Source organism: Solanum pennellii, chromosome 4 (genome assembly GCF_001406875.1).
Source record: "Solanum pennellii chromosome 4, SPENNV200".
Classification (NCBI taxonomy): domain Eukaryota; kingdom Viridiplantae; phylum Streptophyta; class Magnoliopsida; order Solanales; family Solanaceae; genus Solanum; species Solanum pennellii.
In genome coordinates this window covers 65,844,405-65,859,881 of record NC_028640.1, presented here as the reverse complement: position 1 = coordinate 65,859,881, position 15,477 = coordinate 65,844,405, and the positions used below count along the sequence as shown (strand labels likewise).

Sequence of the window (15,477 nt, the reverse complement as noted above, 5' to 3'; positions counted from 1 at the left end):
GAGTGTAAGAGAGAGACGCACTGGCTAGTGGAGAGGAGAACAAGGTGGTTTTTTGGCAAGGTCTGGTGGTGCGGTGGCTTTTAGATTATTTTTTTTATGGAGGTTGGAGGAGGAAAGAAAAACGGTAATGGTGTGCGGCGGAGATTGAGATGGGTAGAGTTGTCAATATGGGGTAGCCCACCCTATCCGGGCTAACCCATACAGACTTTAACATTTTATAGGTCAGACGGGCTAGCCCATTTTTGGTGTGGGTCAGAAAATGATCGGCTCTCAATCCACAAATACGTGGGCTACAGGCTTGCCGGGCCAGTCCATGTTTAAAAAATATATATTTTTTATTAAATTTATAGTATAATAAATTACTACTCGTTAATCAAATGACAAACAAAATTATTTTTATAATATTTATTAAGTTCTTCAAGTAAAAAGTATAAATATCTAAATAGAAATATTAACCTAATTTTTTTGTGTTTTGACTCTTTTTAATTTTTAATTTTAATTTTATATAATACTTTTTAATTAATTTTTAACAGCCCACGAGCCGGCCCTACCGATATTTCTCAAGCCCCGCAAATCATCAGGCTTATTCAGGCTGGGTTAAAAAGCTTTTTTTCTTAAATCGGCTAAAAAAATATTAGTTCAGCCCTATTAAATTGGGAATATTACATTGGATGGCAAACATCCCTATTTAATTAGTTAATAAGGATATAGTTTAATTTATTTACGGTCAGTAAATACAGTTTTAATTTTTTTGCCATAATTAATGAGACCCATTACATATTTGTATACGGGATAAAATAGTCATCCAAAGATTTTGTATATAATTTTATTCAAAATCAAATTTATCTCTCTTATTCTCATTCCATATCTTTCTCCTAAATTACTTTTCCCTTCTAATTTGTTTTTCAATTGGGAAAATTTTGACCTTCTCCCTCCGATGGTTCTTCCACTTTTCGTAGGTAACCGCAAAATTCGTGGCTTTCAATATTATTTTTTTATTCCTTCTTCAACAATTGTATGTGTAGTATGCTTGTTAGTTTTTTCATATTTTTTTTTTTAAAAAAAATCTTTGTTATTTATCAGATTACAAGTTTTTCAAAATCAGAATGGATGATTTCTCTTCATCTATGAGGATTACGAGAGGTATGTCATTGCATGTCAATATTGTTGATAATCCACCTTCGTTTCAATTGGGTTAACTCAGGATTTTGGGGTCAATGTAGGGATCTATGGCAAAACATAAACAAGTTCAAGTTGAACAATCTATTGAAGAATTGAAATCCATGGGAAAAAAATGACCCAATGGCAATTCATAAAGTCATTAACAACACGAAACCTAGCGGCATTAAAATTGTTAAAGGTGGAAGTAAGAGAAAAGCCATTGAATTTGCCTCATCAGAACTGGACAAATTTAAAAAATATCGTGAACATCAGGTAGTGTAATTTATATACAAATTACAAAGTTATGTATATAGTGGGTTGTATATTAAGGTAATATATACAAAGTATTGTGAGGTAGTTCTTAATTATATAGTTTATTAGTTGTATACCAATTACTAAAGTTAGGTATATAGTGGGTTGTATATTAAGGTAACTTATACAAAGTCTTATGAGGCAATAGCTATTTGTATACAATTATTTAATTTTGTATAAAATAAATTTGTTAAAATCACTCTATAATACATATACAAAATTATAATACATTATATAAATTCGTCGATATATACAAAAAAATTATGAACATAATAAAATATTGTATATATAAACGTTACACACTCAAATATAGAAACAGATTTCAAGCTTACTATACATACAATTAACAAATGAATATTATACAATTAGTTTAATCATTAATATTTTGTTAAAAAAAACATGAAATCACAGATGCACATATATAACTATAATATATATACCAAAATTATTATACACTATACAAATTTCTAGATATATAAAAAAGAAAAAATAGGAACATAATAAAATATTATATAGAAACAGATTATTCAAAAAAAAAATACATATTATGATGGTCATATACAGTTAAAACAAAAAAATCAATTACACACAAATATTGTATAAAAATTATATACAATTTCTCAAAAAAAAAAATATATATAGATATATATATGCCTGAGTGTTTCATAGATTTATCTTTAAAAAAAAATTGGAAAAAATATTTGATTTTGAACTGGTATTGTCTTTCTATAGCTTTAGAACTCTTTTTTGAGAAAATATTTGATTTTGAATGTTTTGCTTAAATCATGGGATTATGTAAATTTATTGGTATCATCTTTTGTGCTACTGTTACCATTTATTGAAAAAATATTCTTTTTTATACATTTAATTAAAAAAACGTTTTATACAAATTTAGAGTAACCTAACAAGCTAAATTATACCCATAGAATATAATTATATAAACTATACCCGTGGAATGTAATTTCATAAAATCCATTTGCCATATATGAAATTTTTCCTATTAAATTCAGGGTTAGGCCAGGCCGACCCAATGGGCCTAGCCCATATTGACGGCTCTAGAAACGGGTGAAAGAGAAAGTATATATGATTTCTCCAACAAAAATGACGATGACAATGGCGATGACTTTTTCCGGCGATTTTGTTGTGAAACGATGAAAATATAGTGAATTAGACATATGGAGTTTCACTTTCAATAATGTAAAAAATAAATTAATATCTTATTATTTTACATTTTATTAAATAATTTTGGTCAATAATTTAAAAAAATAATTATGATATGGCATTAATATCTCTGACATGGATATGACATGTCAATTATAGAAAGGAGAGTGAGCTACACACATGATTGGAGGGGCTTAAAAATCTAATTTTAGTTGAGTTTAAAGATTCAGATAACAAATGGGTAAATAGAAGGATTCAGAATAATAGAAATACAAGGGTTCATCAGACCATTTCGTCTTTATAGAAAAAACAGGACAACTTTTTATACTCTCATGTATCATGATTAGTACAACACTCAAACTTTAGAGTTGGAACCAAAAGAAGTCACAAAAATATAAAAGTAACCAAAATAAGTCACTATTTTAGTGAGTAACTAAAATAAGCTTAGTGGAAGAAAAAGTTCCACTATATCCAATAATCTAAACGTTTTCCGTTAGTGACATAACGTTTATTTTTAATATATAACGGAACTTTTTCTTACACTTTATAAAGTGGAGTTTTTTCTTCCACTATATAAAGTGGAACTTTTTATTCCATTTTATAAAGCGGAACTTTTTATTACACTTTATAAGAAGAATTTTTTCACGTCTTGAAGAAGCTTTTTCAGTGTTGTCATATAAAATGGAAAATAATATTTCATTATGTATTTTATTTTTTTATTCTGAAAAATCTTCCAATCTCTATTTAAGGACGTTTATATATAGTTGATAGCACCTGCAACATAAAGTCTTCTATATTTGTTTATTTCGATCTAAAAAAATGTCTTCTACATCTAAAGTTAAAGTTTCATTTTATTTGGGTGACGAAATTATACATGATGGAAATATCGTTTATTATAATTGTCCTCCCAAACACAATGCTAAATATCCAATTAATGTCCGATATCATAAATTTATTTCATCAATTTATAAAAGAATGGGCATAAACAGTACGGATTATAATTTTATTATAGTCGAAAAATACCGTACTTCATTTTTATCACAAGGACAAGTAAATTTTGGAGAGTGGATTATCTATAATGACGAATCGTTGACCGACTTTTTGAGGGTTCCAAATGACTATATAGATCAAATCAAGTTAACAATACTTGAAATCTATGTTAGGAAGGAACCTAAGATTAGTCAACAACGTTATTCTTTATCAGTCAATGTTCATCCCTAATTCGACAATCGTAATAGCATTGATGGATTTTCGATAACTCCATCTACTGATTTTTCTAAAATGACACATTATCAAAATATTCTTACTGGCCGATATGACTTTGATTTAAAGAAAACTATCAATGAAAGTGATCGGTAATGCTCATTATTATATTTCGATTATTGTTTGTTGATTTTGTCAATTATTTATTAATTTATATTATTTATTATTCTTATTATTACATATTTTGTAGCGGTTTACCTCAGCAAGATAGGGATATTGCTCCAAGTTATGGATTAAATAATTATTTTGGTCAGTCCTCACACTTTGAAATGACGGAAAATGTTGGGACATCCTCAAATTTTCATGTCTCGCCTACTTTTGATGCAGATGATTATCGCTATGTCTAACACTTGTTTTTTTTATTTGAGTAAGTTAATTGCATGAGCCAAATATTTATATATTTTTTACATACACAGGGAAAAAATTACACAAGATGAGCTCATTGATCCTGTGAATATCGATGATCGTGACCCTTCCTAATTACGGCTCACCTTTAGCTAGTGATAGTGATGATTTGCCTAATGCTGAGGAATCAGGAGATAATGTTCTATTTGAGGTATCATCTAGTGATGATGATTTTTTGACTCCCAATCGATCGCCAAGACTAATGTCCATGAGTCTGTTTTGTAATCATGAAATTTCTTATCTTGATCATCTCCCGGATAGTCCAGATATCTTTGGTGATACACATGATGAGTAACATCACAACGTACGTGGCATGAACCAGAAGATTTCATGAATGATGCTACTTATATTGAAAAAGACATGTTATTCAATTCAAAGAAGCAGTTGCAAAGAGCAGTTAAATTTCTATATTTGAAGATAGCAAGGGAGTGCTTTGTTATTAAATCGACAAAGAGATCATAGCGACTTGTTTGCAGGCGTGTAGAACAATGATGTCGATTTAGGTTGACTTCTTTTATTGATAAACATACTAACATGAAGAAAGTTGGAAGATACATTAAAGAACATACATGTGATATGGGTACGTGCCTCGAAGGGCATTTCAACTTGAATGTTGAGATGATCCTCCGTGTTGATATAGAAAGAACGCCAAGGTATTATTTTATCCCTAGATGATTTTTATTTAATAAGAAAATATTTATTTTTTATTTGATAATTAATATTATTATTAATTTCAGGTAAAAGAAAAGCCTATCTTGATTGTAAGCGGGCTTTTGAAAAAGTTTATGGTACTTGGGAGGGTTCTTTTGCCTAGTTGCCGAAGTTCATGGAAGCTTTGAAACACTTCAATCCTGAAACAGTAGTCAATTGTATGTTGATAGTCAAGACACATATTGGTGCAGAAATAGTCAAACAATAACATCCACCATATGGGAAAATTATGGACGATTTGTTAATATTTTTTCGAAAAGAAAAATAATCAGAAAATGTTTCAACTTAAAGCTAGACAAAAAGATAAATTTTTGTGTACTTTATGACATAGATACTTTTATTTTGTCTTATATTTTACGCTATTCTACCTCTTAATTTATTTTATTTTATTTTCATATGATTTTGAAGTAGTGTTACTATTAAAACTTTGGCATAATACATATATTAGACCCTAAACTTGGCTTCAAATTTTAACTTTGACCTCCAACTTTCACAATGCACAAACAGACACTTAAACTATCCAACTTTTAAATAAATAAACACATAAGTCTCACATGGCACAATACACGTAGGACAAAAAATGACATGTAGGATGACATGTATGACATATGTGTCTATTTGTTCAACTTTATACAAGTTTAAGTGTCTATTTGTGCACATCCAAAGTTGAAGGGCATAAATGTGATTTAAAGCTAAGTTAAAGGGCACATTTATGTATTATGCCTAAAACTTTTATAGGATGTGTAAACCTAAAGTTTTCTATCAGTGAATTTACATGCCTTCCTAACCAAAAGTAAATTAAGTCTAAGGTTGAAAGTAAATCAAACCAAAACCACATTCTAAAAAAGATAAAGTTTCCCTACAAGTACAAGGCTGCAATCTTACCTATTTTTGCACCTAAAGCAACGAATATGAGTTGTATGTCCAAAATTTCGATTTGTTTAGTGTGGGGCCTCTTTAAACTGTCGGATTGGGACCATCTTTTTTTTTGGAAGCCATGAAAAGGAAAGAGAGAGAAGGTGAAGGTGAAGGTGAAAAGATAACTTTTTATAAAGTGGAATAAAAAATTTCACTTTATAAAGTGGAAGAAAAATTTTCGTTATATATTAAAAATAAACGTTATGACACTAATGAAAAACGTTTAGAAAATTGGATATAGTGAAACTTTTTTTTCCACTAAGCTTATTTTAGTTATTTACTAAAATAGTGGCTTATTTTGGTTACTTTTATATTTTTGTGACTTATTTTGGTTTCCAACTCCAAACTTTACAACTTTTTGGTCATATGCACATGGATCAAACTAGATCCACCACATATATATATATATATGTCAAATACATAAACAGATCTCTAAATTTATTAAATTTTTTCCTTTAGGTATCTCAATTATGTCATTTTCTTATTAAATCATTGAACCACCGTTGACTGATTTGAAATCAAATTTTGAGGGGTATTGATAGAGGATACATATGTTGTTCCAGAACTCATTAGTCCAATTGATAGTGAAAATGTTCAAAAATAATTATGTTTTACTTCAAATCATTTAAACACATTAGAAAACAAATTAGATCAACGCAATTTGTCTTCATTCTTTAAACAACATTACAATACAAACACAATCGAAGACATTATAATAGAAAAGCCGATAAAAATTAACTAACGATGTTTAAAAAAAACAAATTATAGATGATTTAATAATTCAATAGAAAAATGACGTAGTTGAGGTACACGAGAAAAAAATCGAACAAGCTTAGGAATTTGTTTATGAGTTCGAACATATATATACATATACATATAAATATTTGTACACATTCATTTAGGTTTATCACATTTCATATTTAAAGGGATTACCTATAACTCTGAACTTATTACTACTTTATATTAGACGTAATACATATATTGAACCCTAAACTTGACTTCAAATTTTAACTTTGACCTCTAACTTTCATAATGCACAAACAAACACTTTGACTATCCAACTTTTAAATAAATAAACACATGAATCCTACATGACACAATACACGTAAGACACCACGTAGAACAAAAAATGACATGTAAGACATGTGTGTCTATTTGTTCAACTTTATACAAGTTTAAGTGTCTACTTGTGCGCACCCAAAGTTGAAGGCATAAATGTAATTCGAAGCCAAGTTGAAGGGCATATTTATGTATTATGCCGTTATATTACATGACATAACCCCAAATTAAAGTCAATTTCATGAATCTGTCACTATCTCTCCACCTACGTCCAATATTATTCTTTGAACTTAATCTTTTTAGTTGTCTAATATGAAGGAGAAAATAACTATTAACACAGAAATTAATATTCCTGGTTTCGAGTTAATGCAAAGTGAAGGGATCCCAAAAACAATTTGGTGTATAGACGAATCTGAAGCAATGAACAATGACTAAAGAAAAATAAAAGAAGAGTGGGGTATATATCCAATCCAGGCTAAAATTTAAGGTGGATAAATCCCCTCTATAGAACTGAAGTCATCTGGGGCTTCTGCAGACTTTCTTCTCTGTACTGCAAACGCCTCTTCTTCGACCCATAGTACCTGTAGATAATGCTCTCAAGACAATGCCTAATGCGTGAGACGTCATATTTCTCCAGAAATTTTAGATCTGTTTCTCTCCACTTTGTGCCAGCATAATGCTTGTACTCCTCCACCACAGCAGACATACACCAGTTCTGCAATTTCCTCAGGCACCCAACGAGGCAACCAGTACGGTGCTGCACGTAAGAAAATACAAACTTGTTACAATCATAACAAGGAAATTCGAATCAGTTATGAAGCCTATGTATTACGATTGGGAAAAGAAACTAAACATAGTTCAAATTAGAACGACTGTATATGGTGCTTCACATTCAAACAAAAGAACTTAAACAACCTAGCCTCCACAAAGTAGTAGTAAGGTTTGCGTACGTTGTATATTAGCTAGACAACAATAACAGCTTTGCCTGAATCTCAAGCTAGTTGAGTTGGACATATCATATATGAATCCTCACTTTGTCGTCCACATGTTAATCCGATGATAAATCTCATAAATTAAACATGAGAGACAACATAATGAACCAACACATTTCATACAGATCACAAGAATTCGTGAGTCCAGTAATAGCACATCAGATATATTTACCATTCACAAAAGACTATGCATCAATTAACACCAACGGAACTCCTGAACGCGAACGAAATATACACACAACAAACATAAGCACAATAAGATGAAGATTTTGTACCTTTCCGCGCTTGCAATGGATGAGAACAGGGTGATTCCTGACATCTAAAAACGAAAAACAAAGTTAAAATTCATATACCAAGATTTAAACATCCTTTAAAACACAACAGATAGAGATGCATAGATTTTTTTACCAGTAATCACTTTCAGAGCCTCTGTTATAGCACTGCTAGACATAGCTGATGGCTCCTGAATGGAAAAAGATTCCATTTTTACAAGAAATACTTATGCAATAATAGATTGTAGCACTGGAAAATTCATATAAACAATTTTCTTAGCCTTATTTTGAATCAAAAGCTTTATATGAATGCAACATAAACCTTTTTCTTTACCCAAAAACAACTATTATGCAATTAGAACCCAAATTAACAATTTCATAAAACCCCAATTTCATATAATTTCAAATCACAACAGAAGCAAAAAGGGTTAGTACCTTAGTGCCATCAATACCAAACTGAAAAAGCTTGATACTGTTAATTCTCAGAAACTTCAAATTCTCTTCAGGATAAGGCTCAGGGCACAAATATCTGCAAACCCATATGAAAAATCATCAAATTACAATTACCCACATACAAATCTTGAAAATAAAACCAACGAAATCCCCAATTGAATAAAAAAAAAACTAACATGATGGATCGAAGATTAAGCGATTTAAGAAAGGGGAAATTAGACGGTTGAGGCAATCCAGATCTGTAAATGCAGTTATCTTCAACAGCAGAAAAGTTATTCGGCGACACCAACATCACACCATCATCATCACCCTCCTTTTCCAAAATCACACACATATTTCTTACTTTTAAAAAAAAAATCAATATTCAAGAATCAAAACCAAATGTTAAAGAACAACCACACCCGCCATCATCATCATGATTTTATAATGAACAAAAGGGTTATGAGAATTTTCTTCAATTGATTTCCATGAAGGCGGCGTGGAAGTTGAAAGAGATTGTAGGGTATAGGGAAGGGTGTTTACAAGAAAAGAGCAAAAATCAATAGAAAGGCTAATTTGAGAGAATTCTCTTAATTGTGTAATCCTTTATATGAGCATAACTATATATATATATAATAAATACCTTAGTATAATAGGATAGGGATTTTGCTTTATGTAGGGACTTTAGGATCCTACACCAATTTGTCTTTATACTAAATGGTTGACTCCTAAAAGGGTATATCCTATGGTTTTTTTTCTAAAATTTTGACCTTTCAAATTTTGACGAATTATTTTCTATATTATGGAATTTTCATGTCCATGAGAATAATAATAACATTGTTTGATACGAATCAAAATATTCTTATATAAATAAGTTGGAATTTTGTTTTCCTTTTTTATGTTTGATAAATAAATAAAAGAATGTTAAAAATATAAATTGGAAATTATATAATATAATTTTTATAATTGTTTATATTTTTTATGTTTGTAACTGCATAAATTTGTTGTTTCGAGTTTATGTAAAAATAATTAAATAATACAAATGTACTTGTTAATTATATAAACTTGCGGACTATACAAACGAGACAACTTAAACTGCAACTACAATTTTTATTTTTCATGTTTTACTCATTTTTTAAAACTACTTTTACTAGAGAAAATATTTTTTGAAATTTTTTTCCTAATCAAAAATGAAAAAATAAGAAAATATATTCCTCCCTATCAAACAAATTCTACAACATATGTCTTATTACTCTACGAAAAAGGATCGACTTTATTTATCTATTATTAGAAGCTGAATAATTTTCATTGGTTAGTTTTTTGGGCTAATATTCCTATCTCAATCATCAAAAAAGTCGCCTTTTTTTTCTTGATCCCTGATCGAGTTTCAATCTTAGATAATTGTAAATCTTAACCAAATATTTCTCGAAAAAATATGGATGATGTTAATATTAAAGACAAATAATAATTTACTAATGATAAAGATATAAATGAACGAAAATTTAGGAAAAGATAAAATTAGGCAATTTAGAACGACGTAGATAAATTAATATTTTTTTTCTATTATTTTATCTCGAAATAAAATGTAGTAGGAAAAGTGTTTGATTTGTAGAATCCTATTGTTCAATTTTTATCTTTCCCTGAACTTTTCTTCCATTCATATCATTGCTATTAGTGATCAAGAAAAAAGGCTTTAGTATTTATTTCGAAAAATATTTTCTTCCACATCAAACAAATTCTATGACATGTGTCTTATTATTATATGAAAAATAATTAAGTTTTTATCTATTATTCAAAATTGAATCATATTTCATTGGTTAGTTTTTGACATAATATTTTTATTTCACTCATTAAAAGAAGTCATTTTTTTGTTGGTCCCTGATGGAGCTTCAATCTACATCTTAATTGAATATTTATCGAAAAACTTGAATGATATTACTATCAACCATAAATTTGAGATAATTTACTCATATAATAAGGATATGAATGAACGAAAATATAGGAGAAGATAAATTTGAGCAATTTAGAATGATGATATAAGATAAATTTATATATTTTCTGTTATACCTCTATGTAAAATATAATTAATAGAAAAAATATTTAATTTTGTACAATCCTAAATTGTTCAATTTTTTCTTTCCCTAATATTTTCTTCAATTCATAACTTTCCTATTTGTGATGTGGAAAAAAACAAGACTTGATATATATATTGGATAAAAAATCAACCAAAGAAAAAATATTTAATTGTTAATGTTTAATTTATGAGTAAAAAATAATTTAAAGAAATATATTAAATATTAATAATAATATCAACAAAATCAAAGAGTGTCCTAATAAAACTTTTGAATATTAAAGATTAATAACATGTCCTTTGGAATAAGATAACTAGAAGATAAATAATTTCGATTTATAAAAGACCGAAGTCATATTTTCTGTTTTGATGAAAAATATTTTTCATATTAACTTTTTTCGTATCAAATATTTATGAATGACTTTCTCATAAATACACTTCTTAAAAGTCATTTTCCCTTTGCGTCAAACACACTACCATAGTAATAAGAAAAAATATCCAAATTTACCTATGGACCATCCTATTTTCTAAGCTTTTATTATTCATTTGAGAAAGAAAAAAAGAAAAAAAAACATTTACCCCCTAATTTTTTTTTAATTAAAATTTAAAACTATTAAGCACCCTTATTGTCAAGAAACAAATACTAAGACTTTGATTATAGTTGAGATAGCTAACAAACAAAAAATTATTCAATGATCAAACTTGACCATTTTTCATGAAGTAATAATGTTATTTTCTCAAGGATTTGAAATTTTCAATTGTACCATTTATTGTATAAATCATTTATCATAAAATGACTTTTTCATGAAAAACATTTTCAAAGTCATTTGCCTTTGTACCAAAGACACATTTGATCGTGATTGGTACGAGGAAAAATATTTTTTTTTATGTTAATTATTAAATATTAGAGTTTGTTTGATATTGTTGTAAAAAGAATAACTTATTTTCAAAATTATTTTTTGAAAAAAATGATTTTAAAAAATAATAATTTGTTTTTGACTAATTATTTAAAAAGTAATTTTGATAAATAGATTGTGTTTATTTAGTCATTTCTTAAAAAGTGTTTTTAAAAGTAAAATTATGAAAAACAAATATTAATATACTTTGATATATTCAAATAATTTTATAGAGAAAAATTATTTTAACTATCTGTTATTAAAATTTTAGTCAATTTCTTAAAATTAAATTAATATTAACATATTCAAATAAGTTTTTTTGCTGGATTCCCTTGACTAAATTTAAAGTAAGTTCGAAAAAGGTTCGTTTAGGTCAAATTCAGTGAACTTTTGATAAACAATTAATTTTTGTGTTAAATTGAATAAAACGTCGTGGGCTGTGTCAGTCTTATATTTATATATATATATATATATATATATTTGACAACGTTGTCATTTTGACTAATCAATTTTGATGGATAAGGCTTCTAGACTTGTATTCTTATAGTTATGGTTAAAAAATTTAATTACATCATAATTTTAATTAAATTAATTAAAGAAAATGAATTTAATTTGATTTATTTAGATTTGATTTTAAAATTTTTAAAATTGATATTATTTAATTTAATTTTAATTTTACTAAAAAAGTAATCGTAAAAATAATCAAATCAAATCGATAATTAGATGTATAAAATTTAAAATTATTTATATATTATTCATGACTAAACTAAAATAGTTTGTAAATTTTAAAGGGAAAATTATATATAATAACAAACTATTAATTCAAATTAAATGTTATAAACATAGTTTGATTTAATCGTACAAAAGCGAATTTCGCTCACCGCTCTAGTTCTCTCCCTCGCCTCTCTCGCTTTTATACAAAACAAATGTATAAAATGTGTTTGTGTTTGTATAAAGCGAGAGAAAATTGTATATATCAAATATTTTCGTTTCCCTCTCATCCCTCTCCAAAATTTCGCTCGCCAGTCTCTCCATCACCTCTCTCGCTTATACAAATAAAAATGCATAAATTGTGTTTCTATTTGTATAAAACGAGAGAAAATTGTATATACACAGGCAAATACATATATCTTCGTCCTATACACTTATTATTATACAATACAAATATTTCTCTGACTAGATTTCTTTTGTCTTTCTTTCTTCCTCGCTTTATACAAACACATATTATACAATTGACCTTTTGTATATGTATATCGAAATAGAAATACATTTTATACAATTGATTTCTTTTGTATATGTATAGCGAAATATACATACTTATATTTCCTATGGGGTGCAATTATGCAAACTAGAGCTATAACAAACAAAGATAATTTATGTGTTTGCTATATGTGAAAGTTGTTCTATTTTAAATAACCTAAGCCTTTAACTTTACCATTTTCTCCACTCCAACACCTTAGCCCAACAATAACAATCCTAAGTTCAACTCCATCAAAATCTATTTTAGTCATTACCTAACGTACTTCACATAAAATAGACACACTTTCTCTTAATTGAATCACTTTGTTCGTATAATGATAACTCTAATATTGCTTAATTGGTTGATTGAAGTGAAATAAGCTTTATGTGGACTGTCCATGTATTGGTGTTTGTGTCTATCGAAATATGCATGTCCTGAAAAAAAATTATTACTTTCAAATCAAATAAACAAGAAAAACTTAACCAAACCGACAATTATTTTTTTCGTTTGGTTTGATTTTAGAAATTTTAAAAACTGACTCGCTGTTGTTTATCTTGTATTCCTAAGATACTTAGAATAAAACTTTGAAGAACTTGTTAAGACACAACAAAGTTTAAGAACATTTTCGCAATTAGAAAATTAAAACTAGTAGAGAAACTAGAATCAGAAACGGATTAGAAAATATACGAATTTTTTTAAAAGAAGAATTTTGTCAATCTATGTTTAAGGAATCTTATTGATTCCAACAAACTTTGCAGAAACACGAAGTTATCAAAGTTTAATGAACAAGTGAAGTACAGAAGAACAAAAATTGATTCACAAATTTAAAATTTGTAACACATACTAAAATCTGAAAAAACAGAAAGAAGATCAAGCACATTGAAGCACAGTATCCCTATAAGGAAATTATTGTCTTCTAGTATCCAAGGTTTGATTTGGAATATGTCCTCCCAGGATTGAATTATCTCAATCACTAGTGTATTGATATCCAATATGCTGGTGTAAGAGAGTCACTCAACACCAGTAAACTACACTTAAAAATACTAAATTTAGTTGTAGAAGAAGAAGCCCAAAAATTCTATGTTTAAAATGAGAGGAAATCCCTCAATTTATAGAAAACAAAGGGTAATGCGAAAAGATTCTTATTGTGCCTTACCATAAAGGTCACAAACCTTTGGAAAGTCACAATCTTTTAGAAAGGTCACCTTTCATAAAAGTCACAATTTTCATAAAAGTCACAACGTTCATAAAAATAACAACTTTTCATAAAAATCGCAATTTTTCATAAAAATCACAATTTTTCATAAAAATCGCAACTTTTATAAAAGTTAAATTCTTTCATAAAAATCACAACTCTTCATAAAAGTCGCAACTCTTCATTTTTCATTCACACTTTTTAAAATCCAACAATCCCCCGCATGAATGGGAATGACTCCAAGACAAAGAAACGGACCAATATTTGTACTTTACAAGCAAGAATTAATTGCACTTGGATAAGTAGGGTTTTCCTAGGACTTTCCGTATGAACATATGTCAGATATATTCAATCAATCGATAGATGTGATATCTTTGAACCATTGAACTTTGGTGTATACCTAGACAATCATATGTCACAAAATTAACCCTTTACCGTTTATGGTTCTTACAGTTGTGTTCGTTTCAGCCATGAACACCTCCTGGTTTCATGAGTGTATAGATAATAACCTATTGAAAATAATTCTCTTTAAAGCGGTTTACACGTCACACTCACATAGGTGATTTCTAACAGTGTTATCGCGTAGATACACTATTTGATCAACTCTGTCAAACTTAGCAAATCATTGAAATCATTAAGTTTGATTAACTCATTAACAAGCCTTAATGTTGTATCCTTGTTCCTGAGCATTGTCTTCATCATAAAAATTAATTGAGTTGGTTGACAATGTCGAACCGTCATTCACAACTTAATTTTCCTCCTTGAATCTAGCTCTTGGGATCTCCAGTCTACTAGATAGAGTTACCGTCATCATCACTTGTCCTAAGCCGTAAACTCATTCCCTTAGATGATCTTTAAACTTTCTCTCTAGTTAGGTTTTTTTGTAAGTGAATCCAACGCATTATCCTTTAATTTGACTTTACATAGTCAATTTTGAGAATTTCACTATAAAGTAGTTTTATAACAGTATCATGTCTATATCCTATATGACGAGACTTTCCGTTGTACATCATGTTCCTTGCCTTACCTATTGCATCTTGACTATTAAAGTGTATGCATACTAATGTCATTCGTTTGGCCAAAAAAGAATATCTATCAAAAAATTATGTAGTCTTTCAACTTAGTCACCGACCTTATCTTTAGCACCGAGCTCAAAGATCATTGTAGAGATAGTGATACATGTCTCTTTTTAAATGTTTCCAAGAGACTACTCCTCTATCAAGAGTAAATATATATCCACTCATGAATTTAATTCATTTGTCCGGTGATCAAATTTGCATCATTATATTCTCTGAATACTATTGGATATTGTTATAATGCAAGGAATAGTTTTAAGCATTTTTCAAAATACTCCAAAACTCAATTTATTGTCATCTAATGAGTTTGATT

General features: G+C 28.4%; 1 protein-coding gene across 1 annotated transcript; it reads right to left on the bottom strand.

Annotated features, from left to right (window-relative positions):
* Nucleotides 1–7,240: 7,240 nt before the first annotated feature.
* Nucleotides 7,241–9,301, bottom strand: LOC107015936 (tyrosine-protein phosphatase DSP3). Its single transcript, XM_015216386.2, has 5 exons — nt 8,884–9,301; nt 8,690–8,783; nt 8,391–8,445; nt 8,258–8,301; nt 7,241–7,747 (listed from the first exon to the last, which is right to left on the bottom strand). Exons 1-5 carry the CDS (start codon nt 9,039–9,041, stop codon nt 7,493–7,495), a joined length of 606 nt encoding a protein of 201 aa, XP_015071872.1. The 5' UTR covers nt 9,042–9,301; the 3' UTR covers nt 7,241–7,492.
* Between the last annotated feature and the right edge of the window lie 6,176 nt (nt 9,302–15,477).

Bases quoted from the DNA above. Each gene is read 5' to 3' on its own strand.
- LOC107015936 (XM_015216386.2), bottom strand. From the start codon at position 9,041: ATGTGTGTGATTTTGGAAAAGGAGGGTGATGATGATGGTGTGATGTTG. The intron at 8,784-8,883 runs GTTAGTTTTTTT...ATGGGTTTGCAG, and splicing joins CTTAATCTTCGATCCATCAT to ATATTTGTGCCCTGAGCCTT. The intron at 8,302-8,390 runs GTAAAAAAATCT...TTTCGTTTTTAG, and splicing joins GGCTCTGAAAGTGATTACTG to ATGTCAGGAATCACCCTGTT.